The sequence below is a fragment of the Malassezia japonica genome, chromosome 6 (assembly GCF_029542785.1).
Source record: "Malassezia japonica chromosome 6, complete sequence".
NCBI classification, from domain to species: Eukaryota; Fungi; Basidiomycota; class Malasseziomycetes; order Malasseziales; family Malasseziaceae; genus Malassezia; species Malassezia japonica.
Genome location: NC_083375.1, coordinates 339,603 through 364,917, shown reverse-complemented (window position 1 = coordinate 364,917; position 25,315 = coordinate 339,603). Strand labels below are relative to the sequence as shown.

Genomic DNA, 25,315 nt, shown 5'->3' with positions numbered 1-25,315 from the left:
GGTGGCGTGTCGACGAAAGATATTCGCCAACATGTCCTCAAAGCCTCGTAGGCCGTGATCGGGCGTTGCGCGGCGCCATGTCGTGCGGGGGCGAAATTACGGCGGTGGACCGAGCGCCGGAAGGCGCTGGGGCGAACGGCGCGTACGGCGACGCGGCGAACCTGTACAAGCACATTGCGCGCGACCAGGTCTTTGGCCTGAATCTGGATCCGCCGGAATCCGCCAAAGAGGCCATCAAGCCGTGGAGCGAGCGCAACTCGACTGAAGTGTGGGTCGAGAGTGGCGTCGATGACCAGGTACGCCTTGCGGCTTACGCAGATGATCATTACAGTGCCCTTTACCTGTCCTGTGCGCCTACAGAGCATTCTATTGAACCCCGGCACGGGTGATTTTGCGCCGCGCGTACGTCGACCTTCTGACGCAGCGATGCACCGTGTTTGTCAACCGGCCCCATGGGATCGACTTTGAGCAGGCGGCTGCCGAGATGGACGAGCGGCCCGGCACACGCCTCGGCGCAGCAAACACGGCGCGGCCACAGGCCGACTTTGCGCTGCTCGAGCACACGCCCGGCGTCACGGCGTACCCCGTGAGCGTCTCGCGCTTTTCGCAGACGCAGAGCGTGAGCCTGCTGCTGGTACGTGGCCATTCTGACGCAGTCCGACTCGCCGACGCAGCACACCTCGCGCGTCTTCTACATTGGTTTTGTGGGAAAAGCACTCGAGCTGCGTCAAGATACCGTGTACAAACACGACGTGGCTGCAGAAAACGCCTCGTCGCACGCCGTCGACGGTGTGGCAGACAAGTACGGGGCATCAAGTACGCCGAGTGTGCGGTAGTTGGGTCTATCGACTACTCCTCGGCTGCGGCCTCGGCGGCCTGCAGGACACGCTGGCGCAGCGCCTTTTCGCGGCGCAGGAAGCTGGGTTAGCACGACAACATACTCTTGGTATTGGCACCTGTAGGCTGTTAGGTCAATCAAAGCTTACCTCTCATACGTGTGGCTGCGTTAGGATTAAATACGTACCGCTCCTCCTCGCACTTCCAGGGCGCGTACAGCGTCTGCCGCCGGCACTTGTTCAGGGGGATCAGCAGGCTACATTAGTCTCGAAACTTACGCGCTGCACGAGTCGCGGTAGCCAAGAGGCAGACGCGCAGCGTTGCTCTCCTCCAGACTCGCCGTGTGGTCCGTCTCGCTCATTGTGGAAAGGGAGGGAATGGACGACCGACCGGCGCTATTTTCGGCCGAACGCCGCCCGCGGACGCTTTGTCCTCCACGATGTTCCGCACGACGCTGGTCCGGGCGGCTCGCGCGCACAAGCCGTCGATCACGTTCCCGAACAGGCGCGCGCAGCAGGGTAGGTCGCGAAGCTGACGGCAGAGACGCATGAGCCGCATCCCCACCCTGACGCGCCCCCGGAGATTGCCAAGGACTTTGACAACTTCCGCAAGACCTTTGAGTCGGGCCCGCACTTTAACCCCGACAAGGTCGTGAAGCCGGATGTCTCGAGCGGCGAGCAGGACGCGATCTCGGGCGCTTCGAGCGTGTTTGATCTTCCCCCGCGGTTCTGGGACACGCCGTCGATGCGTTATTCCCCGGTCGAGATGGAGGCGATCAACGTACGTGGCATGGCTAACGCAGTCTGGCGGCGCAGCCTTGATGGACGCGTAGATGATAGATGGAAGGCGTTAAAACACGAGAACGAGGAAGGAGAGGGGGAGGCAAGGGGCAGAGCCGAGAGGCAAAGGGACGAGAGCCGCGTGCAAAACAACCCATTCGGTGGCAACATGCCAATCCAGCCTATAGGCCCGCTATACTCTATCTACACTCTTGCCATAGCCACCATCCTGCACACGCTGCGCCAACCCCCCCTCGATCGGCTCAGCCACCGTCCGTTCTCCGCCCGCCGCCGCTCGGATCGTGTGGAGGTCGTCTCCACGCCGCCATGTTTCGACCGGGGACGCCCGCGGACGGCGCGAGCGGCTCATCGAGCCACTATACCCCCCAAAGTGCGGCACAGAATGCGTCATTAGGCGTCACACGTTCGCGTACGCTTCTCTTCCTTAGCATCCGCGATTCGCTCGCGCCGGGCTACGTGGCGGACGCTCCGCTGCTGAGCGACGACAAGCCGCCGCTGAGCGACTCGCACGTCTACTTTGACTCGGCCGGTGAGCTGCGCCCCCACGGCGACTCGGTCGCATTGAATCTCGGCACGAGCGGCCTCCCTCCGCGGTGGGTCGACGTGTCGGAGGAAGTCGATGCGCTTCTGCAAGGCATGGCCCCCAAACTAGCCGAGCTCGATCGTTTGCACGCCAAGCACCTGCTCCCCAGCTTTGTGGACAAGAGTGACCAGGAGCGGCAGATTGAGTCGCTCACGTCCGAGATCACAGCCGACTTTCGCCTCGCGTCGAAGCACATCGGGCGGCTTGCGTCGCACACGACGCAGGCGATGCGCTCGAACGAGCTGCGTGCACACGAAATCACCGCCGCGCGCAACGCGCAGACCGCGCTTGCGACGCGTGTGCAGCAGATGTCTTCGCTCTTCCGCCGGAAGCAGTCTTTGTACCTGCGGCGTCTGCAAGGCATGGAAGTCCAGGACTCCGAAAAGCGGGCCGTGTCCGACCCCAACGCCTCGAGCCTCTTGTCCAGCGAGCTGGCCGTGCAGGAGGATATGGAGCTGTCGCGCAGGCAGCTCAGCCACGGCGGCATGCAGACCTCGCTCCTGCTCGAGGCCGACGATACCAGCGACCTCGCCGCGATCCAGGAGCGCGACCGCGAGATTACGCAGATTGCGCAGTCCATCGGCGAGCTTGCACAGCTCTTCCAGGACCTGTCCGCGATGGTCATCGAGCAGGGTACCATGCTCGACCGCATCGACTACAATATCGATAATATGGCGACCAACATGCAGCAGTCGTCCGTGCAGCTGAACCAGGCCATGGTGTACCAGGCCGGCTCGGGGCGGCGGCAGCTCATGCTGCTGCTTATCCTATGCATTGCGTTGCTAGTGGCGCTGATCGTCATTCGCCCTTTTTTTAGGTAGCTAATGTACATTACCACTGCACAGCAAGTCCATTCGTCTGCTGCTGCACGCCGTGGTAGGTGGTGCGGAAGACGTGCGTCTGGGTCACGTCGAGCACCTGCTCGACCTCGGCGGCGCGCGCGTCGGTGCCGGCGAGCCACGCATGCAGCGCACCGTGCGCCGCGTCGTCGAGGACGCGCAGAGGCGCACCCGTCTGCTCCTCTGCATCGACATTCGGCGTGGCAGCCGCGCGGCGGGAGGGATCGAGCCAGTAGCGCTCCTCGACCCGCTGCACCCAGTGCTTGTCGGTGCCCTGCCAGCCCTGGACGGGCGCATCCTCGTCCATCGCGTCCTCAGCCTGGACGGCGCCGGCAGGAGGGCGCATCTGGCCACCGCCATTGACGCACCCGCCAGGGCACGCCATGACCTCGATATAGTCGTATGCGCCGCTGTCTTCGTGCCCAGCGCGCCGCATGAGCCCGCGGCCGCGGCCGCGCACCGGCGCACGCCCGCTGCGTGCGCCCGTCTCGCGCTGGATCTTGCGCACGAGGTTTTGGAGGTTGCGGAAGCCGTAGCACTGCGCACCCTTGAAGAGGACCGCGTCGGGCGTGCGCAGAATGTACTCGGTATAGTCCACGGAGCGAATCACACGCATCTCGAGGCTCGGCGTGCCCACGTGCTGCGCTTGCCACTCCTGCCAGACTGCGTGCAAGATCGCAAAGAGGTAGCCGCCCGACGAGCTGCCTGGCTCCTGGAGTAGCGCTGGAAACGCGTCCGGCGCACCCGGCGCATCTTCGCCCGGCACCGGCACATATGGATCAAAGTCGGACTCGAGCAAGAGGTCGTGCAGCTCGCCGGTCGTGAGGACGCAGTCGACCTCCCTGATGCCATTCGCATCGACAAAGTCTTCGCGACTCGCCTCGAGCTTTTTGTCGTAGCACGGCATGACCGTGACGTGGTACGCGGTACCCTCGCGCAACTTTGGTGCAATGATATCCTTTGCAAGCACGCCCGAAATCTGCTGCGGCGACTTGGTCGCGGCAATGTACGGCAAGAGCTCGCTGTGGGCCTTTTCTGCGTAGCAGATCCAGCCCGGGCACGCACTCGCGAGCATCGGCAGCCGCGGCGCATCAGCCTGGGTATCGCGAGCGTGTCTCCGCTCGAAGAACTCGCGCGTATGTTCGCGCAGTGCGAGGTGACGCGCAAAGCTCGTGTCCCACACATAGTCAAACCCCCGCTGGCCGAGCGCGTGTGCAATGCGGCGCAAGAGGCTCGGCGTAGCGAGCCCCTCTTTGGACGACGATGCATACATGTACCGGGTCGCAAGTGAGGCGAGCGACTGTGGCGAGATTGACACGAGGAACGTGCGCGCGTCCTTTTTGGCGAGCTCCTGCTTCACCTCTTCGATGCTCTGCATGCCGATGAGCACGGTCTCTGCGCTCGTCACACACCCGCTGCATGCCAAGCAATCATTCAGCGAGATCTCTGCGGTCTCGAGCTGCGTGCGTGCGCGCGTGCCGCTCGCTTCATAGTAGGTGCCTTGGTCGATGGCAATTTCCGTCTGGGTGAGTCATTTTGCGTACCTCGCCACTGGGCTCGGTGCTCTGCTCCGGTGCATCCACCGGCTTGATACACACCTGGGACGGCCCCAGGTAGTCGTTCAGGTCCGTGAGCGACTGCGTGAGCGCGTACGACCTACCAACGCCCCCGAAAACGCCATGGTGTGGCAAGTCTTCGGCCTCCACTGCTGCTGACCAATCTCTTTTTCGTCGACGATGCGGCAGCTCAAATTTCACGAGCAGAAGCTGCTCAAGAAGTACGCTGCACTGCTAACCTAGGCATGACTTTCTCCAGTGGAAGAATGAGCACAACCTGCGTGAGATCAAGGTGATGCGCAGGTACCACCTGCAGGACCGCGACGACTACCAAAAATACAATGTCCTGGTCGGCAAAGTGCGCAGCCTCGCGCTGCGCCTGTCGACGCTCCCTGCCGCAGACCCGTTTCGCGCGCAGCAGGAGTCGATGCTCCTGAATAAGCTGTACGACATGGGCCTGCTCGACACCGGTGCCAAGATGAGCGATATCATGGAGAAGCTGAACGTAAGTGCGTTTTGCCGCCGCCGCCTCCCGATCGTGATGGTGCGGCTGCACATGAGCGAGTCTGTGTCGCAGGCCGTGCGCTACGTCGAGCAAGGGCATGTGCGTGTTGGCCCCGATACGATCACCGACCCCGCTTTCTTGGTCACACGCAACCTCGAGGACTTGTACGTGCTTTGGCTAACGCAGCGTTACCTGGGTCGACACCAGCAAGATCAAGCGTGCGATTGCCAACTACAACGACGAGTTGGACGACTTTGATCTCCTATAGACTATACCCTGCCGCCGCACACTGCTTCGATGTCCACGACTTCTTTCGGCGCGTCCGCACTGAGCACGAGCGACTCGCGGTCGCCGACCGCAATGTCGTCCTCGACACGCATGCCGATGCCGCGGTACTCTTTCGGGAAGGAGCTGTCGTCAGGGATGTACAAGCCCGGCTCGATCGTAAAGACCATGCCTTCTTGCAGGCGCGTCGACCGCTCGACCGTGCTCGTGTCGTGCAGGTCGATGCCCAGCCAGTGGCCCAGGTAGTGGGGGTACAGCGTGCGCTCCAGCACGCCGGTGCCGAGCGAGAAGCCGAGCGCACGCAGCTCGACGCTGAGCATCTCGACCGAGCGGCGGTGCAACTCGGCGAGCGAGTAGCCCTGGCGCTCGGTCGCGAGCTTGGTGCATGCCTTGAGCGTCCGGAGAAGCACCTCGTAGATGTCGCGCTGCGCCGGGGTAAAGCGCCCGTCGGCCGCCGTCGGCATCGTGCGCGTGATATCCGAGGCGTAGCCCGCAAACTCGCAGCCTGCATCCACCGACAGAATGTCGTGGTCGTGCATCACCGCATCGTTGCGCACATAGTGGATCATGAGTGCGTTGCGGCCCGAGGCAAACACCGGGACGTACGCCTGGCGCGCGGCGCCGCGGCGGGCGCACCCAAACTCGAATACGGCCTGCGCCTCGCTCTCCGGCATGCCGGGCTGGATCGCATGCATCGTCTCGGTCATCGCCGCGCCGCTGATCGCGCCGGCTTGGCGCATGACCTTGATTTCGTTCTTGCTCTTTTTGCTGCGCAAGAGGTCCATCTCGCGCTGGAGCGAGTGCGTGTTGCGGCGGTCGCACAGGAGCTTGACGACATTGTCAAAGTCGGTCTTGCGCGTAAAGAGGTCGTAGCCCGTCGGCGATGGCGGCGCGAGAAAGTCGTGGATCGAGAAGCGGGGCGTGCGCAGACTCTGCCGTGGAATGGTCATTTGCTTCGGCAGGTCCACGTAGAGGTGCTCGCACTGTCCGAGCGTGCTTTTGAGGATCTGCAGCATGATGGAGGGGTCGTTCGGCTCGGCATTGTCTGCACCAAAGACGGACGTCGCGCCGTCGAGGCCGCACGTCGGGCCGTCCCACACCTCTTTGTGGGCCTGGCGAGGCTCGACAAAGAGCGTCATGGTATAGCCTCGCCGCGAGCTGTCCTTGACTGTGTCAGAATGTTTACGTACCCAGAATCAGCGCCGCGTCTGGCTCCTCGAGGCCGGTCAGGTACCAAAAGTTGCTCTCTTGTCGGAACTTGTAACTGCGTCAGCGGAGATGCGTACAAAATGTTGCGACTCATGTACTTGACGCGCCCGCCCATGAGCACGACGACACTGCCTGTCGGCAGACGCGCCATGAGATTGCGTCGCCGCTGCTCGTACTCTTCGGCGGGAATGCCGGGCGTAAGGTGGTCTTCGGCCACGCCCCCGCCCCGAGTTGCGTCCGAGCCCCGCCGGAAATCAATGGGGAAGAGGTGGGGGTGCGTATGCGGCAGCGGCTGGCCGATCGCAGGGCGGGGCGCTTTGTGCACGCACCGCGCGCCCAAGCGCCCCAGCACACGGGGGGCCAGCGCCGCACGCCGGCCAGACACCATCCCAAGGGCCCAAGCGTCCATCGTGTCTTCTTTCCAGCACGTGACAGACGCGGTGTTGTTTCGCTCGCACGGTGAGCATGTCGCATGTCCAGGCGCTGTACGACCGGCGCAACGCGGCGCGCGCCGCACAAGCGCCTGCATCGCCCACAAAGGAAGGGAGAGGCGAGATGAAACGATCCGTGCAAGGTGCGGTCGGGGGGCGCGTGCCCATGTCGGCCCTCCGCACGCCGTCCGCGTCGAGTGTTGCGCGCCTTGCGGAGCTCGGCGTGTCGAGCGAGCCGATCCATGTACGTGCGACGACTGACCCAGGCATACCTGCGCATCCGGCCAGAGGACGAGCGGCCCGAGACGTTTTCGCTGGACGTCGTTTCGGACACGGAAGTCGTCATGACGCACCCCCACGAAATGAGCGCGCGCACCGCGTCGCGACTGCGAGGCCAGGCCGTGCCGGCCAAGTATACCTTTTCCAAGGTGTTTTCGCGGCCAGAGACGGATGCACCGACGCCGGCGGCGATGCAGTCGCAGTTCTTTCAAGAGACGACCTTGCCGCTGGTGCGCGACCTGCTCGAAGGGCGCAATAGCCTCGTGTTTACCTATGGCGTGACCAACTCGGGCAAGACCTATACCGTGCAAGGCAGCCAGGCGCCTGGCGAGGCAGGCATCCTGCCCCGTGCGATTGATGTCATCTTTAACAGCACGAAAGGACTCGAGTGCACCAAGGCGATCCGGCCGATGGGCCTCACCGGCGTCCAGCCCGGCGTCTCGGACCCCAGCAAGAGCCTGCTGTCGTTCGCGCGCAAGCCGCGCGATGTGCCAGCACTCGAGGTGGACCCGACATGCGTCCCGGTGTCGGACGAGTTCCGGTACAGCGTATGGGTATCCTACGTCGAGGTGTACAATGAAAAACTCTACGACCTGCTCGACACGCCGAGCGCATCGCTGCTGCAGCGCGAGCCGCGCGACGATACGAGCGCCGCACGCCGCCCCCTCCTGCTCAAGAGCGAGGTTGAGAGCGGAGGAAAGTACGTTAGTGGCCTCAAAGAGATCAAGGTTTCGTCGATTGCCGAGGCGAAGGAGTTGCTATACCGCGGCCAAGAGAACCGCACCGTCTTTAGCACGATGGCAAATCGTACCAGCTCGCGCTCGCACTCTGTCTTTACGATCAAGATTTTGCGCGAGCAGACGAGTGTCGCACTCGAGGACCGCGATATTGCCGGGCTCTCGCGCAAGTACTTTATCTCCCGCATGAGCATCGTCGACCTCGCGGGCAGTGAACGCGTGGCCAACACCGAGGTCCCGTCTGGTCCCCGCCTAAAAGAGGCAGGGAATATCAACAAGAGCCTCATGTGCCTCGGCCAGTGCCTCGAGACCATGCGCAAGAACCAGATCCGTGCCGGAATCTTCCACGGGGAGCGTGCGGACGCGAGTGACTCGCAGAGCAAGCCGCGGCGCCGGCAGAGCATCATTCCGTTCCGCCACTCGAAGCTCACGGAGCTCTTCCAGTCGTTCTTTACCGGCGACGGGCGCGTGGTGATGATTGTAAACGTGAACCCCTACGGGACGGGATTCGAAGAGAGCGCGAACGTGATGCGCTTCAGTGCGATGGCCAAGGACGTCGGCATCCACGTCGCGCCCAACGAGCGTGCGTCGCCCACAAAGCGGTCGTCGTCGCTGCCAAATACGTCTGGCATGACCGTGCTCGACGCGGGCGAAAGCGATGACGAGGACGAGGATCCGTTCGTGACGATGCTCATCGAAGAGAACGAGCGCCTCCGCAACAAGGTACGTCGCCCTCCTAACCCAGTGCGAGCGCGCCGAGAACCTATGCATGGTCATCGAAAAGACGGTACGCGACGAGATGGCGCTGCATCTCGAGAGTGCGCTCCGCAAGATGCAGCTTTACTACGAAGAGCAGCTGCGCACCGAGGTACGTCGCTTAGCTCACCCAGATGGAACAGAACGATGCGTTTATGGGCAAGAAACTCGACCTCTTTGCGCGCTTCACCGCGGCGACACAGGCGCAGGCTGCCGACGTCTCCGAAAGCGCATGCAGCGACGATGTCGCAGTGTCTGGAGGCGATAGCGCGGTATTCGACTCGCCGGTGCTCGCGCCCAAGTCGACCAACACGGCGCGGTTCTCGGAAGCGAGTGCGGACGACTCGCTGCTCTTCCAGCCGCGCTCACCGAGTCCTACGCGATCCACACGCAAGCTGCGCACAAAGCCCGTGTGGAACGCCGAGGATATCGACGCCCACCTCGCCGAGAATGCAGAGCCCGACCTGCGCACCCCGCGCCGCAGCGCGCGTTTTCCCACTCGATAGCTTGTAGGCCAGCCGGCTGGCCCCCGATGCCCGATACCTCCACTTGTGGAGGCGAACTTTTTTTCTGCGACGATGTCCGACGCGGAACTGACGCACAAGGAGCGGCGCAAGGCGCGCAAGGCCGAGCGTGCGCTCGCGCGCGAGAATGAAGATCCGCCGAAAAAGAAGCGTAGTGCTCCAGAGGCTGTTGAAGCCGAGGCGCCTACTGAAGAGCCCGCCGCAGAGCCCACCGAGCCCACCGAGCCCGCCGAGCCGGAAGAGGAACCGCTCTCGCACAAGGAGCGCCGCAAGCGGCGCAAGATGGAAAAGATGGAGGAGCGTGTCGAGCAAAGTGAAGAGCGCGACCACAGCTCTGCGCCGCCCGGCCGCCCCCAGCGCAGCCCGTATAGTGTGTGGATCGGCAACCTGGCCTTTTCTACGACGCAAGAGCTGCTCACCAAGTGGCTTGAGGAGCATGATATCCAAGGAATTAGCCGCGTGCACATGCCGCAAGGCGCGCGCAAGTTTGAATACAACAAAGGGTACGTCGCCTTACTTACCTAGCTTTGCGTACGTCGACCTCCCCTCTCCCGAGCAAGTCGAGGCGTGCATGGCGCTTTCCGAGCAGCAGCTCAGCGGCCGTCGCCTGCTCATCAAGAGCGGCAGCGACTATACTGGCCGCCCCGGGCTGGACCTGGCGGCGGCCGCTGCGGGCGCGAGTACGTCGGGCGGCCGTACCGGCCTGACGAAAACTGCGCAAAAGGTCTTGCACGCGCAGCGCAATCCCGCTGCGCCGACGCTCTTTATGGGCAATCTGAGCTTTGAGACGACCGAGGAGGCGATCCGCGAGCTTTTTGACGGCTCCGCGCAGCGCCGCTACCTGCAGGACCACGAGGACGACGAAGAGGACGAAAAAGACCTCGACCCCCCCGGTGCCGGCATCAAGAAGATCCGCATGGGCACCTTTGAAGATACCGGCAAGTGCAAAGGCTTTGCGTTTATCGACTTTGAGTCTATTGCGCAGGCTACCCAGGCGCTGATCGAGCCCCGCAACGGACGCCTGCTCGGACGTACGCTCCAGATCGAGTACGCCGGCGTGGATGCCGTGCGGCGCGGCGCCTCGCGGAACCTGCTCCCCGACTATGTCCCTACCCCCCGCCGCCGCCGCCGCGACTTTGCCGCCGCCGCGGAGGCCGCTCCGGAGTCCGCTGTCGAGTCGGCCGAAGAGCCTACTTCGGAATCGACCGCCGGATCGTGGCCCAAGCGTGATCACGCCTTGCCGTCGCAAAAGGAAGCGGCCCCTGAAGAGCGTTCGCGTCGTGACCGGTTCAAGACGCGCGGTGCGCCCCGGGTGCGTCCAGGTGCAGCAAATGCGAACGCGGCGCGTCAACAGTACACCATTGTCCCCTCGCAGGGCACGCGCGTGACGTTTGAGTAGGCAGGGTATAGTGTGGAGGCATTATTTTCTCGTTGACAGCCTGATTGGCTGCGGATGCAATCGGCGGCGCGGTCCGAGTAGCCTCCGTGTGACACGCCGCAGGGGGCCAAAAATTGGATTCAATTTTAGGTGTCTGGGGAATGCAGGCACAAACCGGGTGGCCTGGGCGAGCCCAGCGCACCGAGTGGCGTGAAAGCCGCGAATAAATTAGGTGCGGAGGATTGGACGAAATCCTGGTCTACTTTCCATTCTTGCTAGTAGTCACCGGCTAGTCTATGCCCCTGTTCTCAAAGCTTGCGGCGCAGCTCGAGAGGCTGGCAGGTACACAAACCTCCTCCTCGCATGGGCTGCGCTCTGCATTGTCATACAACTCGCCGTCCACCCCTCCCAGCAGTGGGTCGCATACTCCCTCGACCCGGGCGTCGTACCAGACGCAGTCCGGCGCGACGAGCACCAGTGATGACGAAGAGGCGCTGACGGGCACCGGGAGTTCATCGGGCGATCGCCGCGCCACATCGCGCACGTCGTGTTCGCGCTCGCCGGCGTCGGTGCAATTTTCGCCGGAACAAATGCACAGTACGCTACCTGCGCCGCACGAGCTGCGGTCTGCATTCGCATCGCATGGTGGGGGTGACAATGGACCGACAGCCAAACTCCGCCGATCGCACAGCATCAGCTACGGTCTCTTGAAGCTGGCGCACATCGAGATCGAGGAGTTCCCCTTGGGCCCCAAGAAGGGCATGCGCCGCAATTCGGTGTCGGGCGCACCGCGCGACACGCTGCCGCATGCTGCGCAATCCGAGTCTCCGCTGATCGAAAGCAGCACTGGGATTATGACGAGTGAGGAGCAAGATGTCCTTACTGGACTCCAGACGGCGCTCGATGCGCACGACACGAACAAGATCCAGTCGTCGATCGAGTCTTTCCTGAAGCTCGACCCGACCAAGCGCACGCTCGTCGGCTTCAACAACATACTCAGCGCGCTGCGCCGTGCGGGATCGCTTGCATCGAGCATGCTGCGTATTTATCGTGAGATGCAGGCCCACGGGCCGCCGCCCAACGCCACGACCTATGTTGTGCTCATTGACGCACTCTGCACACGCGATATGGAGCTGCACACGAACCCCAGCGACCGTACGGTGCTGCCCGAGGGAAGCGAGGACGACTTTTTGGTTGCAGCCCTGACGCTGGCGCAGGCCGCGCACGCAATGCACCTGTCGCTGCCGAGTACGGCGGCGTACAACATGCTGCTGCAATGCTGCGCGATGCGCGGGAAGACACGGGAGGCGGTCGAAGTGCTTGCTTTGCTGGAAGAAAACGTGCTAATGACCAAGGATGCCGACTCGTTTCGCCTTCTCATCCAAGTCTTTGCGCACGATACAGAACTGGCGCGCGAAGACGAGACCGAGACACAGCAGCAGTCCCGTCGCATAAAGGCGTGTATCGAAGTGTTTGAGACCTTTGAGCGCGTCGCGAGCGCCTTGGCCATCATCCAGCCGGGCACCGAGGCGTTCAGCAAGCCGCGCTGCCAGCGCGTGTGGGCGACGATGCTCGACGCTCACTTTACGCTCGGCGACGCTGCAGGCGCCGTGTCCCTCTTTGAGCGCTTGATCGCTGCGCAGCCCTATGGGATGTCCACGCCGCCGGTCGACGAGCAGATCATCTCGACAATGGTGCTCGGCTTTGTGCGCGCCGGCGACATCCGCTCGGCTGTCGAGTGGCTGCACCATCTGCAAGACTCGGAGCTGCCACAACCCTCGGTCCAGGCGCTGGAAGGCGTGCTGGCCGCGGTGATGCAGCAACCGCCGACCGAGGCGGCGCACTACCTAAACCCGGTCGGCGAGGCGCTGCTCGCGCGCCCCGTGCTTCTTTTGCCGATCGCGGCCAAGTGCCTGCTGCACCTCGCGACCGTGCTGGAGAAGCGCAAGGTGTGGAAGCAGCTGTCGGACGACGAGATCAAGCCGTGCCTCGACACGCTGCGCCGCCTCGCAGACAAGATCTTTTCGACGTACTCGGACAAAAAGCCGCTCAAGACCAAGCAGCAGACGGTGCCGGTAGCTGCGATTTTGCGCCTCATTGGGCAGCTCACCTTTGTGGGCCGCCCCGGCGACGCAGCGGCCTTCTTCCGCCTTGCGGTGCTTGCGCTGCGCCACGCGGACACGACCGCTCCGTGCTGTGTCGCGCTGCTGTGTGACGCGTGCCATTTGCCGATGGCGATTGCCGATGCCGCGCTGCAGCAGCCGCACACGCTCAGCGATGCGTGCGTGCGCCTGACGGCCATGGTGACGCTCGTTGCGCCTGCGCTCGAAGGCATGCGTGGCTCGCTGCTCGACGGCTACTACGCCTCGCTTACGCACCTGTACGAGGCGGCAAGCCGCGACCTGAACGGCGACATGAGCGCGCTTGCGCTCAGCGAGGGTGCATGGCGCAGTATCACGGACGCGTTCTGTGCCGAGGAGCTCGCTGCGACCCATATCGACACGCCAACGACCTCGACTGGCCTCGGAAAGCTGCTTGCGGAGCTCGCGCAGCTGCCGGTGAACGCGCCGCGCGGCGCCGCACGGCGCCCGATGCTGGACGTGGCGCGCCTCTCGACACTGCTGCGCAACAAGTACGGCGAAGAAGGCCTCGTGCTGCTGCATGCGTGGCTCTCGCCCGACGATCCTGCGGCGGCTGCGCCGGCCAAGAGCGGTCCGAAGCACACCAAGACCACGAGCGAGGGCAAGTCGGTGGCGGCCGAGGCGGTGGCGGCGCCCCACGCGCTGCATGCGTACATTGAAGGCGTGCACTCGCCAAACTTGCCGGCGGTGCGCAATCTCGATGGCGCGCTTGGCGGTGCGCTGCAGAGCCTTGCGCGTGCGCACGGCCAGCTGCAGGCGGACGAGCTCTATGCGCGTCTCAAGTCGAGCGTCGGCCGCGGGACGTATGCGGCGCCCGGCGCGCTGGCTGTGCTTATCAACGCGTTTGGGCGTATGGGCCAGCTTGGGCGTATCGACGAGCTGTATGCCATGGGCATGCACGTCCTTGCCTCGCGTCCGAACGAGCACGAGTGGCGTGTGAGCCACTGGTTCCAGCTCGAGGACGGCATGATTACGGCCTTGTCGCATGCCGGCGCCGGTGAGCGCGCGAATGCACACCGTGAGCGCCTCGTTGCTGCGGGCCACGTCCCCAGTGCGAGTGCGTACGCGGCACTGATCGCCACGATCCAGGAGCGCACCGACGACGCGGTCGTTGCCGAGGAGCTCTTTGGCGAGTCGCAGCGTCTCGGTGTGCGCCCCACGACCTACTTGTACAACACGGTGATTTCCAAGCTTTCGCGCGCGCGCAAGGCCGAGCAGGCGCTGCGTCTCTTTGACGCGATGCGCAGCGCGAACCTGCGCCCCAGCAGCGTGACGTACGGTGCGGCGATCAATGCGTGTGTGCGTACCGGCGACGAGGCGCGTGCGACGCAGCTCTTTGCCGAGATGGAGTCGCAGCAGACCTTCCAGCCACGCGTGCCGCCGTACAATACCATGATCCAGTACTACGTGCACAGCTGCATGGACCGCGACAAGGCGCTGCACTACTACGAAAAGATGCAGCAGGCCGGCGTGCGTCCCAGTGCGCACACGTACAAGCTGCTACTCGACGTCTGGGGCTCGATTGCCCCCGTGCAGCCCGAGCGGCAGCAGGCGGTGTTTGCGCGCCTTGTCGCCGACCGGCTGGTCGGCGTGCAAGGCACGCACTGGGCGTCGCTGCTGCATACCCAAGGCACTGTCCTCCACGACCTGGACCGTGCGCTAGAGACGTTTGAGTCGATCGCGGAGCACGCGCCCGCGGGCCCCCGCAACGGGATCAGCACGGTGCCGGACGCGGTGGTCTACGAGTCGCTCTTTTCCGTGTTTGTCGCGCACGGACGTACGGATCTCATGCCGGCGTACCTCGCGCGCATGGTCTCGCAAGGCATTCTGCCCACGGCGTACATTGCGAACCTGCTGATCAAGGGCTACGCGCAGGACGGCCCGCTCGGCCTCGTCGAGGCCCGCCGCGTCTTTGACGCGATGATCGACCCGCCGGCCGGCATTGCCGCCGCCGGCAACCACCTGCCCCGCCACCACGGCGCGGGCGCGCTGGGCATGCGCCGCGAACGTGTCGGCCACGGCTCGCGCGGCCATGCCGTCGACCGCGCTAATGTCCTTGGTGCGCTCGTGAACCGCGAGCCAAGCACGTACGAGGCAATGATCCGTGCCGAGCTCTCGTACGGCCACCAGGACCGTGCGTCGGCGCTCTTTGAAAAAATGAAGGCGCGCGCCTTCCCCGTGGCACTGATTCACCGCGCTCGCGCGTTGTTTGACCATGTGGGGCCGCGCGCCACCGCCTAAACCGCCGCCCAATACCCTTTCGTGGCATCGCGGCCTTATACCACAGCACCACTCACGTATCCGTAATTAGTTTCTACGTCCCCGGCCCCATGCACGGGCAATGTACAACGCGCGACCGCCCGAGCCACGCCCGGCACCGCCCGCCTCTTCGCGCTCGAGCGCGGTGAGGGCGTCGCGGAGCGTGACGCGCGCTTTGGCGACGCGCTCCTGCTCCTTTTGTGCGGCCTGGCGCGTGGCGACGTCGCTCCAGACCCCCGCCTGCGGCTGCGTCGGGGCGAGGCGCGCGGCGGGCGCCGGCGTCTGCGGCGCAAACTTGGGCTTGGGCAGCGACCCGCCGCTGGTGTTGGCCTCCTGGTCGTCGCTCTCGCGCGGCGCACGCGGCGTCGCGCGCATGCCGGGCGACTGCAGCCATGCGTACTTGGACGCGACGTTATTCGCGCCGAGGTGGCGCATCGCCGTGCTATCTGCCAAGCGCTTCCGCACGTCCTCGCTCAGGTTGCGGCCCGAGGTGCCGAGTGGGCGCTTGCCGCGCTTGGCGTTGGCGCCCGGTGTGTTGGGGTCCTCGCCCGCGGCCGCGGCCTCTTGTGCGGCGGCCTCGGCCTCTTCGCGCTCGAGGCGCATGCGGCGCCAGTTTCCCTCCTCGATGCGCTCGGCCTTTTCAATCGCCGAGAGCTGCTTGCTGGGGTTCGAGGTGATGGCCTCGTGGTACATTGCGTTGCCGTCCGCGTCGAGGGGGGCAGGGCGCTGGTACGACGACCATGCGCGGTGGCGCGACACGCGCACCATCGCCTCGAGCAGGTTGCGGAAGCGCATGCGCGTCGCGATCGACAAATAGTCGAGCGTCGCCGCGTCGACCTTGAGGCCGTACCGCTTCGCGACGCGGTGCACCATCGCCGACAAGGGGTATACATTGAGGTAGAGCCCCTGGCCCATGCCCGCATTGCTGAGCACGGCCGAGGCAGTCTGGCTCGCGTCCTCCCAGAGCGAGCCCTGCTGGATAAAGGCCTCTTCTGCGCGGAGATCCACGCCCGAGAAGCCCATGACGTCGACGAGGTGGTCAAACACCGGCGCGTTGCTCCCGGCCGACGTCGGCGTCGAGGCCATCGGCGACGCCTGCCCGTTCCGCATCGCCTGCAGGCGCTGCAGCGAGAGCGGGAGGTTGCCGCTGCCCGTCGGTGTCTGCAGCAGCGACGAGTCCATGCGGTACGCGAGCGGCGTGTTGACGTCGGGGCGCTGCGTGTTTGTCGCGATATTCGCAAGGCGGTCCAAATTCGTCGCGCTCGCGTTGCCCGCCGGCGTCGACGCGGCCGGCGCCGGGGTGCTCGACGCGGCGGCGGTCTCGGCCTCGGAGCGGGGCGCCTCGGTGGGCAGCGGCGACGTGCCCTTGCGCGGCGCCGGCGTCGACGACTTCGGCGCCGGGCTTACCGACTTTCGCTTATTCTGCTCCTCCTTGGCATGCTCCGTCTTGATCTTTTTCGCCTGGCGCGCGCTGTGCCGCTCGCCCTCGGCTCGTTTCTCCATCCCTCGAGGAAGAGAGACGGGGCGGAGTTGGGGAAATACACTTTGCCACATGGCCTCCACTAACTATGTCGACGAGGAAAAGAGGCGCTTTTCGTAGTGCGCCAGGCCGTGCACGCCGCCCTCGACCTGGGCGCTGGCGGTGCGCAGCTCAAAGCGCAGCTTGCCGTCGCGGATCTGGTCGCGGAGGATATCGACCGACGGCGCACCCATGTCCTGGAGCGAGTGCTGCAGACCGGTGTACAGGTAGGGCGCAAACTTCTTGACACTGCCCTTGTCCTGGACCGAGCCCGAGACACCCTGCGCGACCTTCACCGCGTCCGCCTCGGAGAAGTAGCGCTGGGTGGCGGCATTCTCGGAGCCGACGTCCTTCGCCACCTTGTCGACCTTCTTCGAGGCGCGGCCGGTCGCGCCGGTGAACTGCTTCTTCTTTTGGTGCTCCATCGCCTCGATCGAGCCCATGCCGCGGTAGCCCTTGAGGCGCTGGCCCTCGCGGTAGTAGTACTCACCGGGGCTCTCCGACGTACCGGCAAGCAGACCGCCCATCATCACGGCGCTCGCGCCGAGGCACAGCGCCTTGGCAATGTGGCCCACGTTCTGGATACCACCGTCGGCAATCACGGGCACGTTGAACTTGCGCGCAAACTCTGCGACAGCGTACACGGCAGTGCCCTGGGGGCGGCCGACGGCCATCACCTCTTGGGTGATGCAGATCGAGCCAGAACCCATGCCGACACGCAGCGCGTCCGCACCGGCCTCGATCAGTGTGGCGGCCTGGGCGCGCGTCACGACGTTCCCGGCAATCACCTCGAGGTTGGGGTGCGTCTTTTTGATCCACTGGATCATCTCCACCTGGTAGGTCGAGTTGCCCTGCGACGAGTCGAGCACCACCACGTCGAGACCGGCCTCGACGAGCAGGTCGAGGCGCTCACGGTCGTGCGGGCGCGTGCCGATGGCCGCAGCGCAGTACAGCTGCTTGCTCTCGGGGCGCTTCGAGGCCAGGGGGTAGTCCTGGTTCTTGAGCAGGTCCGAGCGGGCAAGGAGCGAGACGAGGTTGCCCTCGCCGTCGACGATCGGCAGCTTGCCCTTCTTGCTGTCGCGCAGGATACGGTTGGCCTCCTCGAGCGTAATGCCCTGCTGGGCAGTGACGAGATCGCGGGTCATGATCTCGTTCAGCGGCGTCTCGGGGTCGCGGAACTGGATATCACGGCCGGTCACCATACCGACCAGCTTGCTTTTTAGCGCACCGTTCTCTGTGGTTAGCCTGTTCGCCAAGAGAGGCGGCAATCAGTGGACATGAGTAATTTTGTCTGCATCGCACGACCAAGTCTAAGGCCGTACCTAGGCAGAACGAAGGTTACAGCAGATTATTCGTTTCATCCTCTTGCCGCCTGTGATACGTACCGGTGATGGGAATGCCGGCAAAGCCGAGGCGCTCCTTGATCTCGAGCACGTCACCCACCGTCTCGCCGGGCGACAGCACCATCGGCTCCGCAATGAAGCCGTTCTCAAACATCTTGACCTTGCGGACCATGGCGGCCTGTTCCTGGGCCGACATGTTGTTGTGGATCACACCCATACCGCCCATCAGGGCGATCGAAATCGCCATATCCGTCTCGGTAACCGTGTCCATAGGGCTCGACAAAAAGGGAGTGTTGAGCACGACGTTGCGGGTGACGCGCGTGCGTAGGTCCACCTTGTGCGCCGGGAAATCGATAAAGCCAGGCAGCACGAGGAAGTCGTTGTACGTCAGACCGCCGTTCGTGCGCGAGTCGACCAGCTCCGAAATGGAGAGGCCATCGCCATAGGTATAGCTGCTCAGCTCTTTCTGCGCAGCCGAGGAGGGGAGCACATCCGAACTGTTCACTTTCGCCATCTTGGAAGTGCGCCAACAAGCGACCGCGGCAAATTTTTTCTCTCCACGTGTAGACCACGTGGCGCGGGTGTGCGACTCCTCCTTCCGCCATGGCGAGCGCGAACGAGTCGGGCGCCGTGCCAATTTCCGGCGGGATTATGTCGAGCAGTGCACGGGATGCGCGCATTGCTACGCACTCGCACATCAAGGGACTGGGCCTGGACGAGCACGGCCAGGCGATCCAGACCGCACGCGGCTTTGTCGGCCAGACGTCGGCGCGCGAGGCGTGCGGCCTCGCGCTCGATCTGATCCGTGCGCGCAAGTTTGCCGGGCGCGCGCTGCTCCTGGCCGGTGGCCCTGGCTCGGGAAAGACAGCGCTGGCTCTCGGTGTCGCGCAGGAGCTCGGACACAAGGTGCCCTTCTGCCCCATGGTCGGCTCAGAGGTGTACAGCTCCGAGGTGAAAAAGACCGAGGTGCTCATGGAAAACTTCCGCCGCGCCATCGGCCTGCGTGTGCGCGAGGCCAAGGAGGTGTACGAGGGCGAGCTCACCGAGCTCACTCCCACCGAGGCGGAGAACCCGCTGTCGGGCTATGGCAAGACGATTGTGCACGTCGTCATTGCGCTCAAAACCGTCAAGGGCACCAAGCAGCTGCGCCTCGACCCGTCGATCTACGAGAGCATCCTCAAGGAGCGCGTGAGCGTCGGCGACGTGATCTACATCGAGGCCAACACGGGCGCGGTGAAGCGCGTCGGCCGCTCGGACGCGTATGCCACCGAGTTTGATTTGGAGGCCGACGAGTACGTGGCGCTGCCCAAGGGCGACGTGCAAAAGCGCAAAGAGGTGGTGCAGGACGTGACGCTGCACGACCTCGACATGGCCAATGCCAAGCCCCAGGGCGGCCAAGATATCATGAGCATTGTCGGCCAGCTCGTCCACGGCCGCCGCACCGAGGTGACGGACAAACTGCGCTCAGAGATCAACAAGGTCGTCAACAAGTATATCGAGCAGGGCATTGCCGAGCTCGTCCCGGGTGTCTTGTTCATTGACGAGGTGCACATGCTGGATATGGAGTGCTTCACCTACCTGAACCGGGCGCTGGAGACGACCATCTCGCCCCACGTCATCCTCGCGACGAACCGGGGCCTGTCGACCGTGCGCGGCACCGAGTCGGAGGGCGACGGCGCGGGGATCGTCGCGCCCCACGGCATCCCGTTCGACCTGCTCGATCGCTGCCTGATTGTGCGCACGATGCCGTACGACAAGCCCGAGATCCGCGAAGTGATCCGCATCCGCGTCACGATTGAGAAGCTCTCGCTGACGGACGAGGCGCTCGAGAAGCTCACGGACCTCGGCAAGGAGACATCGCTGCGCTACGCGCTCCAGATCCTGGCGCCGGCCTCGGTGCTGGCCAACGTGGCGGGGCACGCGGCGGTGAACGTCGACGATATCGACCAGGCCAAGACGCTGTTTATCGACGCGCGCTCCTCTGCGCGGAATCTCTCGACGGGCGTCATGACGAGCGCCCCGGCGGCGATGGACGTAAACTAAATAGACTAGTGAAATACACCGCCAGGCACGGTGGGAAACGCGGGCGCAGGCGCCTTGCGGGGCATAAGCTGGCGCACGCGCTGTGCGTAAAACTCGCGGTGCAGCGCAAAGCGCCCGTGGATCGGGACGCTGGGCACAGCGGGCGCCGTCGCTTCCGGTTGGTCCGCCCGGCCGGCCTTGTCCTCGGCGCTGCTCTTGTCCTTGGCCGAGTTGTCCTTGTCGGATGCACGGTCGTCGTGCTTGGCCTTGACCTCTTCTACCTGCTTGTCCTTCCACTCTTTCACGACACGGTCCACGTCCTCGGTGCTGGGCCCCGGCGCCTTCCCCGCATCGAGGCGCGTGACCAGCGCACGATCGCTCGTGTGCGAGCCACAGATGTACATGTTGTCCAACATCGGTGCACTTTCTGACGACAGCACGTACACGGTCGGCTTGCGGCAGATCCCGCACGTTTTTGGCGTCCGTGCCTCGCGCAGAATGTACACATTGGCGAGGCGCACCTTGGCGCCGCCTTCGGCCATCGTGCACTCCACGTGGCAGGAAGAACCCCACCCCGCTTTCCACCGTCACCATGGCGCCCAAAATTCCAGGGATGGCCTCCCTGCAGAACTTTACGACCAAGACGCCCTCGAAGAAGATGCAGTGTGGCGACATCACCGATGGTCTGAAGAACGATCTGATTATCCGTGCCGCGCGTGGTGAAAAGACGGAGCGCACGCCGGTGTGGGTCATGCGCCAAGCCGGGCGCTACCTGCCCGAGTTCCGCAAGCTGCGTGAGGAGCACGAATTCTTCGAGTGCTGCCGCACGCCGGAGCTCGCGTCGGAAATCACCATCCAGCCGATCCGCCGCTACGAAGGCCTGATCGATGCTGCGGTGATTTTCTCCGATATCCTCGTGGTGCCGCAGGCGATGGGCCTCGAGGTCGAGATGGTCCCTGGCAAGGGCCCCAGCTTCCCCAACCCCCTAGTCTCGCCCAAGGACTTTGACCGTCTGAAGAAGGTCGACGTGCACCGCGATCTCGGCTACGTGATGGAGGCGATCAAGCTTACGCGCCACAAGCTCAACGGACGCGTGCCCGTCATTGGCTTCTGCGGTGCCCCGTGGACGCTCATGGCATACATGATCGAGGGCGGCGGCTCCAAGTCGTGGGACAAGGCGAAAAAGTGGCTGTTTGACCACCCCAACGAGAGCAAGGTGCTGCTCGAGCGCATCGCCTCGGTCTGTGCCCAGTTCCTTGTCGCGCAGATCCAGGCCGGCGCGCAGCTCATCCAGGTCTTTGATTCGTGGGCCGGCGAACTGACGCCGGCGGACTTCCGCACCTTTGCGCTGCCCTACCTCAAGTCGATCGCCGTGGAAGTGCGCGACACGCTTGCGTGCACCTCGACGTGCGCCCCCCCGATGATCGTCTTTGCGAAAGGCGCGCTTGGCCACTCGATGAACGAGCTGATCAAGTCGGGCTACGACGTGATCGGCCTCGACCACACCGTCGAGCCGATCACCGCACGCAAGGCCGTCGAGGACTGCCTGCTGACCTCGGGCAAGTTTGCCGCGTCGGCGGGCAACCGCGAAGCGGGCCACCGCATCGCGCTGCAAGGCAACCTCGACCCTGCGGTGCTCTACGCATCACCCGCCGTAATCGAGGAGCGCGTCGAGCGCATGCTGCGCGGCAAGTCGGGCTTTGGCGGATCGGGTGCGCTGATCTGCAACCTGGGCCACGGCATCACGCCCGGCGTGGACCCCGAGAACCTCGGTGTGTTCCTCAAGGCTGTGCGCCGGATCTCGAAGGATATCCAGGCGTCGGACTCGTAGATAAATCGTATAGGCTACTGTACACGCGATGCTACGAATTAAATGTGCACGTTGCGTAGCACGCCTTTTTGCTGCTCGGGGTCGCGGTGGAGTGCGTCGGAGCCCGTTCCCTTCTCTCCCTCGTTCCAGAGCGCAAGGTCGGGGTGCGTGCGGCGCACGTTCGCCTCGGCGCCGAGCGCGAGGAGCGCCATGATGGGGTTGGTCAGCAGGCCCATGATGCCGCCAAACAACAACTTGATGATGGGCGCGGTCCACTTTCCTTGCAAATTGTCGCCTTGGTAGATGGGCGCTACGATCGCAATGGCGATCGGCCAGTACCACCAGAAGGTCAGCACGGCCATCCAGAGGCCTTGGACCGCGGTCCAGACCAGGCGCTCCAGACGCTGGCGCAGTGTGAGGCCGCGGAGCAGGAATGCATTGCGCTCGCTGCCAGTGCACATCGCGCGGATGAACCAGAGGCAGAATTGCTGGAGGCGCGAGCGCTGCTCGCCGTTGCCCATATAGAGTGGCGCTTGGTTGCCGACCGCTTTGGGGTGGTCCGTGCCGAGGAACGACCCGTTTGGGCTGGGGTTCGCCGGAAAGTGCTGCAGTGGCGGCCACGGGTGCTCGAGCGCGGGAATGCCGTGGCGCAGATCGTGGTTGCACAGCGTCGAGGTGATGATCATCGTGATGAGCTGCTGGATAATCACCGTGACGCCCATGTCGCCCGCGATCGTGTTCTCGCTAAAGACCCAGATGCGAATCGGCAGCGAGGTCGTGCGGTACATGGCACACGCTACGCCGAAATTGGCCGCGCCACTGATGATCATCGCGCCGATGCCATTCATTATAAACACATAAAATAATTGTTTTAGGTTCAAGGGGAATATGCTCCAGTCGCGCCACGAACTGGGGCGCCTGGTTACCACACCAGTGCTAAGGAATGGTGCACCGAATGACACGGGCGCGTTGCGCGGGACGTACAACCCCGCCTCGTCGCCGGCCGTCATGTCAAGAGATGCAGGGCTAAAGAGGCACAGTCCGCGCGCGATCACGTGTCGAGACCCTAACGGCGGATCTTGGCCACGGAAGCCCCGTCGTAGCCGACGAGGCTGTGACGGGGCGACTGGTCCAAGAAGCTCGACGGCATAAAGCTCGGCGGCTGCTCGGAGCGTTCGCGCTCGCGCTGCTGCTTGAATGCAGTGAGGACCTCTATTGTGTTAGGAATGAAACGTACCCATCGGCCCGCGCCCCTCGGTGAGGTAGATGTCCATCAGCTCCTGCAGACGGTGCACGCTGTCGACAATCTGGGTGAGCACAAACACATACATCCACAGCATAGATAAGCCCATCTGGCACGCCCCACTCATTCAGGTGGAACGGAGGCCCGTTCTGCAAAGGAACGGTAAACCGCGGCGGCGGCGATTCTTTTGGCGGCGTCTCGGTCGGCGCGGGCGAGTCGAGCACGGGGTCGGTGTCCGCGTCGCTCTCGTCCTTTTCAGAAGAGGTTGCAACGCGCTGGCGCTTGGCCGTGCGCCCCTCTTCGATGGCATGTCGCCGCTTTTCGCGGCGCTGGCCGTACGAAATAATCTCTTCGACCATCGACGCGGGAACCTGAAGCGGCCCCAGGCCATAGTAGAGCGACGAGGTCGGTACGAGAAGCGACTGTGCAAGGGTCGTAAAGCACAGAAACTGGATGCGCAGACGCGTTTCGAGCTGCAGAATGGTGCCGTCCGCGTTGCTCACAGCGCCGGCCGGAGCGGTGACGCGCTCGACGGTGGTATATGGTGCAAGAAGAGCACGGAACATGCCCACACGCTGTCCCTGCCAGCTGTTGACAAACGTCGCAATCTGTAGCATCTGCTGCGACTCGACAATGTGCGACGTATTCCCCATCACGACCGGTTCGGGGATGCGCGTCGAGTACGACACCGGTGCGGGTGGCGGCGGCACGGATGGGTCGCATCTGTGCTCAAAGGTATCGCCAAAGTGCGCGCGCATCGAAACGATCTTGTTGCGTTCACAGATGTCCAAAAAGTGGGGAATGCCCGCAAAGGGAATGTCAATGGTTTTGGTGAGGTGCGTGACCTCGTTCAGAAGCTGGATACGCAGCGTTGATTGCGGCACAAAGTACTCGCGCACAAATCGGCGCATCGTCGCCGGGGTGTGCGGCTCGCCGTGCGGCATGAATTCGGAGAAGTAGTGCATGATCCGCGTCTTGCCGGCTCCCTGGGGAAAGCAGTGCGCAAGCTCGGGTGCATAGCCAGCATGTGTCGCCGCATTCACCATCACGTCGCCTCGCGCGTCCAAATTCGCAGCCATATCGGAAACAGCTGCGAGCGGGAGATCAGGCACACCCTCCCCGATCGAGCCCATGGACAGGTACGCTCGCCGCGCATTCTATGCTGACTAAACACTAAAACGGCACGAAGCCCTCGGGCGCCGCGTCGGTGGGCTGGTAGAGCAGCCCGATTTCCTGCACGATCTGTGCCGTGCGGTACTCGAGAAGCGAGAGGCCCGTCTCGACAATCTCGGCAGGGTGCATGCTTCCGACCGACTCCACGTCAAAGTAGAAGCGGTTTGCTTTGCGGTTCGGGTCAAAAGGCGCGCCTTCTGCCGGCGGCTCTTCCTCGCCCGCATTTTTGCTTTCCGGCCACTCCTTCTTGGCGTCCAGCTCGTACCAGAGCGTGGTGTGCCGGAGGGCATTGTGGGGGTCGTACTCGAAGCCGACCGCGGACACGGGCGACCACTTGGCGTGTTCCTTGGCGAATCCCTTGCGCGCAACACACCGTGCCTTGATCTGCTGCCCTTTGCGGAGCTGTACAATCATCACGTCGGGCTTGTTCGGATCGTCATGACCCACAGGCTTGCCAAAGTCGGGGTGCCGCGGCGCCACGGGCCCAAACGCAGCCTCGTCCGAGTATGGGTTGGCAATGGTATTGCTCCGGATCAGGTCCTTGGACGTGACAAACATCGCGCCGCGGTCGCTCGTGCATAACGCATCGAGCGTGAGCTCGACCGAGCACCGGTCGCATCCATCTTCACACGAGCAATCCTGGGTAAGTTGGGCGACGTACGCGCTGGTCGATGAGCACCTTGGCCGTGTCCATGCTCATCAGCGGAATCATGCCGAGGCGATGCGCGAGGAACTCGTCCGGGAGCACGGTCGTGTTGACCATGATTTCCACCATGTCGATCGCTGCATTAATAACGGTACATACCAACGGTAGGCACGTCGGCAATGATCGTGCGACGTAGCGAGTTGGCAAAACTCATGTCGACATTCTCCAGAATAAAATCTGCGTGCGACGGATTCAGCTCGCGGATGATGATATTGGGCTGATTCGCCTGCCCTGCCACAGCACTCCCGCCCGAAATGGGCGGTTCTGGCGCTCCATACATGCCATTGACAGCGGCCATCGCGGCCTGCGTCGTGGTGTGGGAGACCGCGTCTCTTCTGCTTATCTAATCAAAAGCCACATGGCGCGCACGTTGCACGCGT

General features: G+C 63.8%; 17 protein-coding genes across 17 annotated transcripts; 8 read left to right on the top strand and 9 right to left on the bottom strand.

The window, feature by feature from the left end:
* Positions 1–77: 77 nt before the first annotated feature.
* Positions 78–836, top strand: MJAP1_003326 (uncharacterized protein; the record flags this gene model as incomplete). Its single annotated transcript, XM_060267254.1, has 4 exons — positions 78–296; positions 319–402; positions 425–634; positions 657–836. The coding sequence occupies 4 exons, from the start codon at positions 78–80 to the stop codon at positions 834–836; spliced, it is 693 nt and encodes a 230-aa protein (XP_060123237.1).
* A 146-nt stretch (positions 837–982) lies between these two features.
* MJAP1_003325 (uncharacterized protein) lies at positions 983–1,198 on the bottom strand (the record flags this gene model as incomplete). The annotated part of the gene is made up of 3 exons (XM_060267253.1): positions 983–1,001; positions 1,025–1,093; positions 1,116–1,198. 3 exons carry the CDS (start codon positions 1,196–1,198, stop codon positions 983–985), a joined length of 171 nt encoding a protein of 56 aa, XP_060123236.1.
* Positions 1,199–1,276: 78 nt separating this feature from the next.
* MJAP1_003324 (uncharacterized protein) lies at positions 1,277–1,669 on the top strand (the record flags this gene model as incomplete). Its single annotated transcript, XM_060267252.1, has 3 exons — positions 1,277–1,355; positions 1,379–1,617; positions 1,640–1,669. The coding sequence occupies 3 exons, from the start codon at positions 1,277–1,279 to the stop codon at positions 1,667–1,669; spliced, it is 348 nt and encodes a 115-aa protein (XP_060123235.1).
* A 274-nt stretch (positions 1,670–1,943) lies between these two features.
* Positions 1,944–3,045, top strand: tlg2 (t-SNARE affecting a late Golgi compartment protein 2; the record flags this gene model as incomplete). Its single annotated transcript, XM_060267251.1, has 2 exons — positions 1,944–2,998; positions 3,042–3,045. 2 exons carry the CDS (start codon positions 1,944–1,946, stop codon positions 3,043–3,045), a joined length of 1,059 nt encoding a protein of 352 aa, XP_060123234.1.
* A 6-nt stretch (positions 3,046–3,051) lies between these two features.
* On the bottom strand, positions 3,052–4,740 carry NAR1 (Cytosolic Fe-S cluster assembly factor nar1; the record flags this gene model as incomplete). Its single annotated transcript, XM_060267250.1, has 3 exons — positions 3,052–4,581; positions 4,604–4,696; positions 4,720–4,740. The coding sequence occupies 3 exons, from the start codon at positions 4,738–4,740 to the stop codon at positions 3,052–3,054; spliced, it is 1,644 nt and encodes a 547-aa protein (XP_060123233.1).
* A 55-nt stretch (positions 4,741–4,795) lies between these two features.
* On the top strand, positions 4,796–5,388 carry imp3 (U3 small nucleolar ribonucleoprotein imp3; the record flags this gene model as incomplete). Its single annotated transcript, XM_060267249.1, has 3 exons — positions 4,796–4,836; positions 4,859–5,284; positions 5,307–5,388. 3 exons carry the CDS (start codon positions 4,796–4,798, stop codon positions 5,386–5,388), a joined length of 549 nt encoding a protein of 182 aa, XP_060123232.1.
* Position 5,389: 1 nt separating this feature from the next.
* On the bottom strand, positions 5,390–7,002 carry ICP55 (intermediate cleaving peptidase 55; the record flags this gene model as incomplete). Its single annotated transcript, XM_060267248.1, has 3 exons — positions 5,390–6,573; positions 6,596–6,669; positions 6,692–7,002. The coding sequence occupies 3 exons, from the start codon at positions 7,000–7,002 to the stop codon at positions 5,390–5,392; spliced, it is 1,569 nt and encodes a 522-aa protein (XP_060123231.1).
* Positions 7,003–7,079: 77 nt separating this feature from the next.
* On the top strand, positions 7,080–9,323 carry MJAP1_003319 (succinate--hydroxymethylglutarate CoA-transferase; the record flags this gene model as incomplete). Its single annotated transcript, XM_060267247.1, has 4 exons — positions 7,080–7,289; positions 7,312–8,784; positions 8,807–8,929; positions 8,952–9,323. 4 exons carry the CDS (start codon positions 7,080–7,082, stop codon positions 9,321–9,323), a joined length of 2,178 nt encoding a protein of 725 aa, XP_060123230.1.
* Positions 9,324–9,395: 72 nt separating this feature from the next.
* Positions 9,396–15,101, top strand: MJAP1_003318 (uncharacterized protein; the record flags this gene model as incomplete). Its single annotated transcript, XM_060267246.1, has 3 exons — positions 9,396–9,844; positions 9,867–10,736; positions 11,135–15,101. 3 exons carry the CDS (start codon positions 9,396–9,398, stop codon positions 15,099–15,101), a joined length of 5,286 nt encoding a protein of 1,761 aa, XP_060123229.1.
* Positions 15,102–15,167: 66 nt separating this feature from the next.
* MJAP1_003317 (uncharacterized protein) lies at positions 15,168–16,622 on the bottom strand (the record flags this gene model as incomplete). The annotated part of the gene is made up of 1 exon (XM_060267245.1): positions 15,168–16,622. One exon carries the CDS (start codon positions 16,620–16,622, stop codon positions 15,168–15,170), a length of 1,455 nt encoding a protein of 484 aa, XP_060123228.1.
* Positions 16,623–16,685: 63 nt separating this feature from the next.
* MJAP1_003316 (IMP dehydrogenase) lies at positions 16,686–18,495 on the bottom strand (the record flags this gene model as incomplete). The annotated part of the gene is made up of 2 exons (XM_060267244.1): positions 16,686–17,872; positions 18,024–18,495. The coding sequence occupies 2 exons, from the start codon at positions 18,493–18,495 to the stop codon at positions 16,686–16,688; spliced, it is 1,659 nt and encodes a 552-aa protein (XP_060123227.1).
* An 89-nt stretch (positions 18,496–18,584) lies between these two features.
* Positions 18,585–20,024, top strand: RVB1 (RuvB ATP-dependent DNA helicase pontin; the record flags this gene model as incomplete). Its single annotated transcript, XM_060267243.1, has 1 exon — positions 18,585–20,024. One exon carries the CDS (start codon positions 18,585–18,587, stop codon positions 20,022–20,024), a length of 1,440 nt encoding a protein of 479 aa, XP_060123226.1.
* A 5-nt stretch (positions 20,025–20,029) lies between these two features.
* On the bottom strand, positions 20,030–20,545 carry MJAP1_003314 (uncharacterized protein; the record flags this gene model as incomplete). The annotated part of the gene is made up of 1 exon (XM_060267242.1): positions 20,030–20,545. The coding sequence occupies one exon, from the start codon at positions 20,543–20,545 to the stop codon at positions 20,030–20,032; it is 516 nt and encodes a 171-aa protein (XP_060123225.1).
* Positions 20,546–20,595: 50 nt separating this feature from the next.
* HEM12 (uroporphyrinogen decarboxylase) lies at positions 20,596–21,834 on the top strand (the record flags this gene model as incomplete). The annotated part of the gene is made up of 1 exon (XM_060267241.1): positions 20,596–21,834. One exon carries the CDS (start codon positions 20,596–20,598, stop codon positions 21,832–21,834), a length of 1,239 nt encoding a protein of 412 aa, XP_060123224.1.
* A 38-nt stretch (positions 21,835–21,872) lies between these two features.
* On the bottom strand, positions 21,873–22,823 carry MJAP1_003312 (uncharacterized protein; the record flags this gene model as incomplete). Its single annotated transcript, XM_060267240.1, has 2 exons — positions 21,873–22,704; positions 22,798–22,823. 2 exons carry the CDS (start codon positions 22,821–22,823, stop codon positions 21,873–21,875), a joined length of 858 nt encoding a protein of 285 aa, XP_060123223.1.
* Positions 22,824–22,879: 56 nt separating this feature from the next.
* MJAP1_003311 (uncharacterized protein) lies at positions 22,880–24,135 on the bottom strand (the record flags this gene model as incomplete). Its single annotated transcript, XM_060267239.1, has 3 exons — positions 22,880–23,025; positions 23,051–23,120; positions 23,143–24,135. 3 exons carry the CDS (start codon positions 24,133–24,135, stop codon positions 22,880–22,882), a joined length of 1,209 nt encoding a protein of 402 aa, XP_060123222.1.
* A 94-nt stretch (positions 24,136–24,229) lies between these two features.
* Positions 24,230–25,233, bottom strand: rpb3 (RNA polymerase II subunit 3; the record flags this gene model as incomplete). The annotated part of the gene is made up of 3 exons (XM_060267238.1): positions 24,230–24,868; positions 24,891–25,012; positions 25,035–25,233. The coding sequence occupies 3 exons, from the start codon at positions 25,231–25,233 to the stop codon at positions 24,230–24,232; spliced, it is 960 nt and encodes a 319-aa protein (XP_060123221.1).
* Positions 25,234–25,315: the final 82 nt, after the last annotated feature.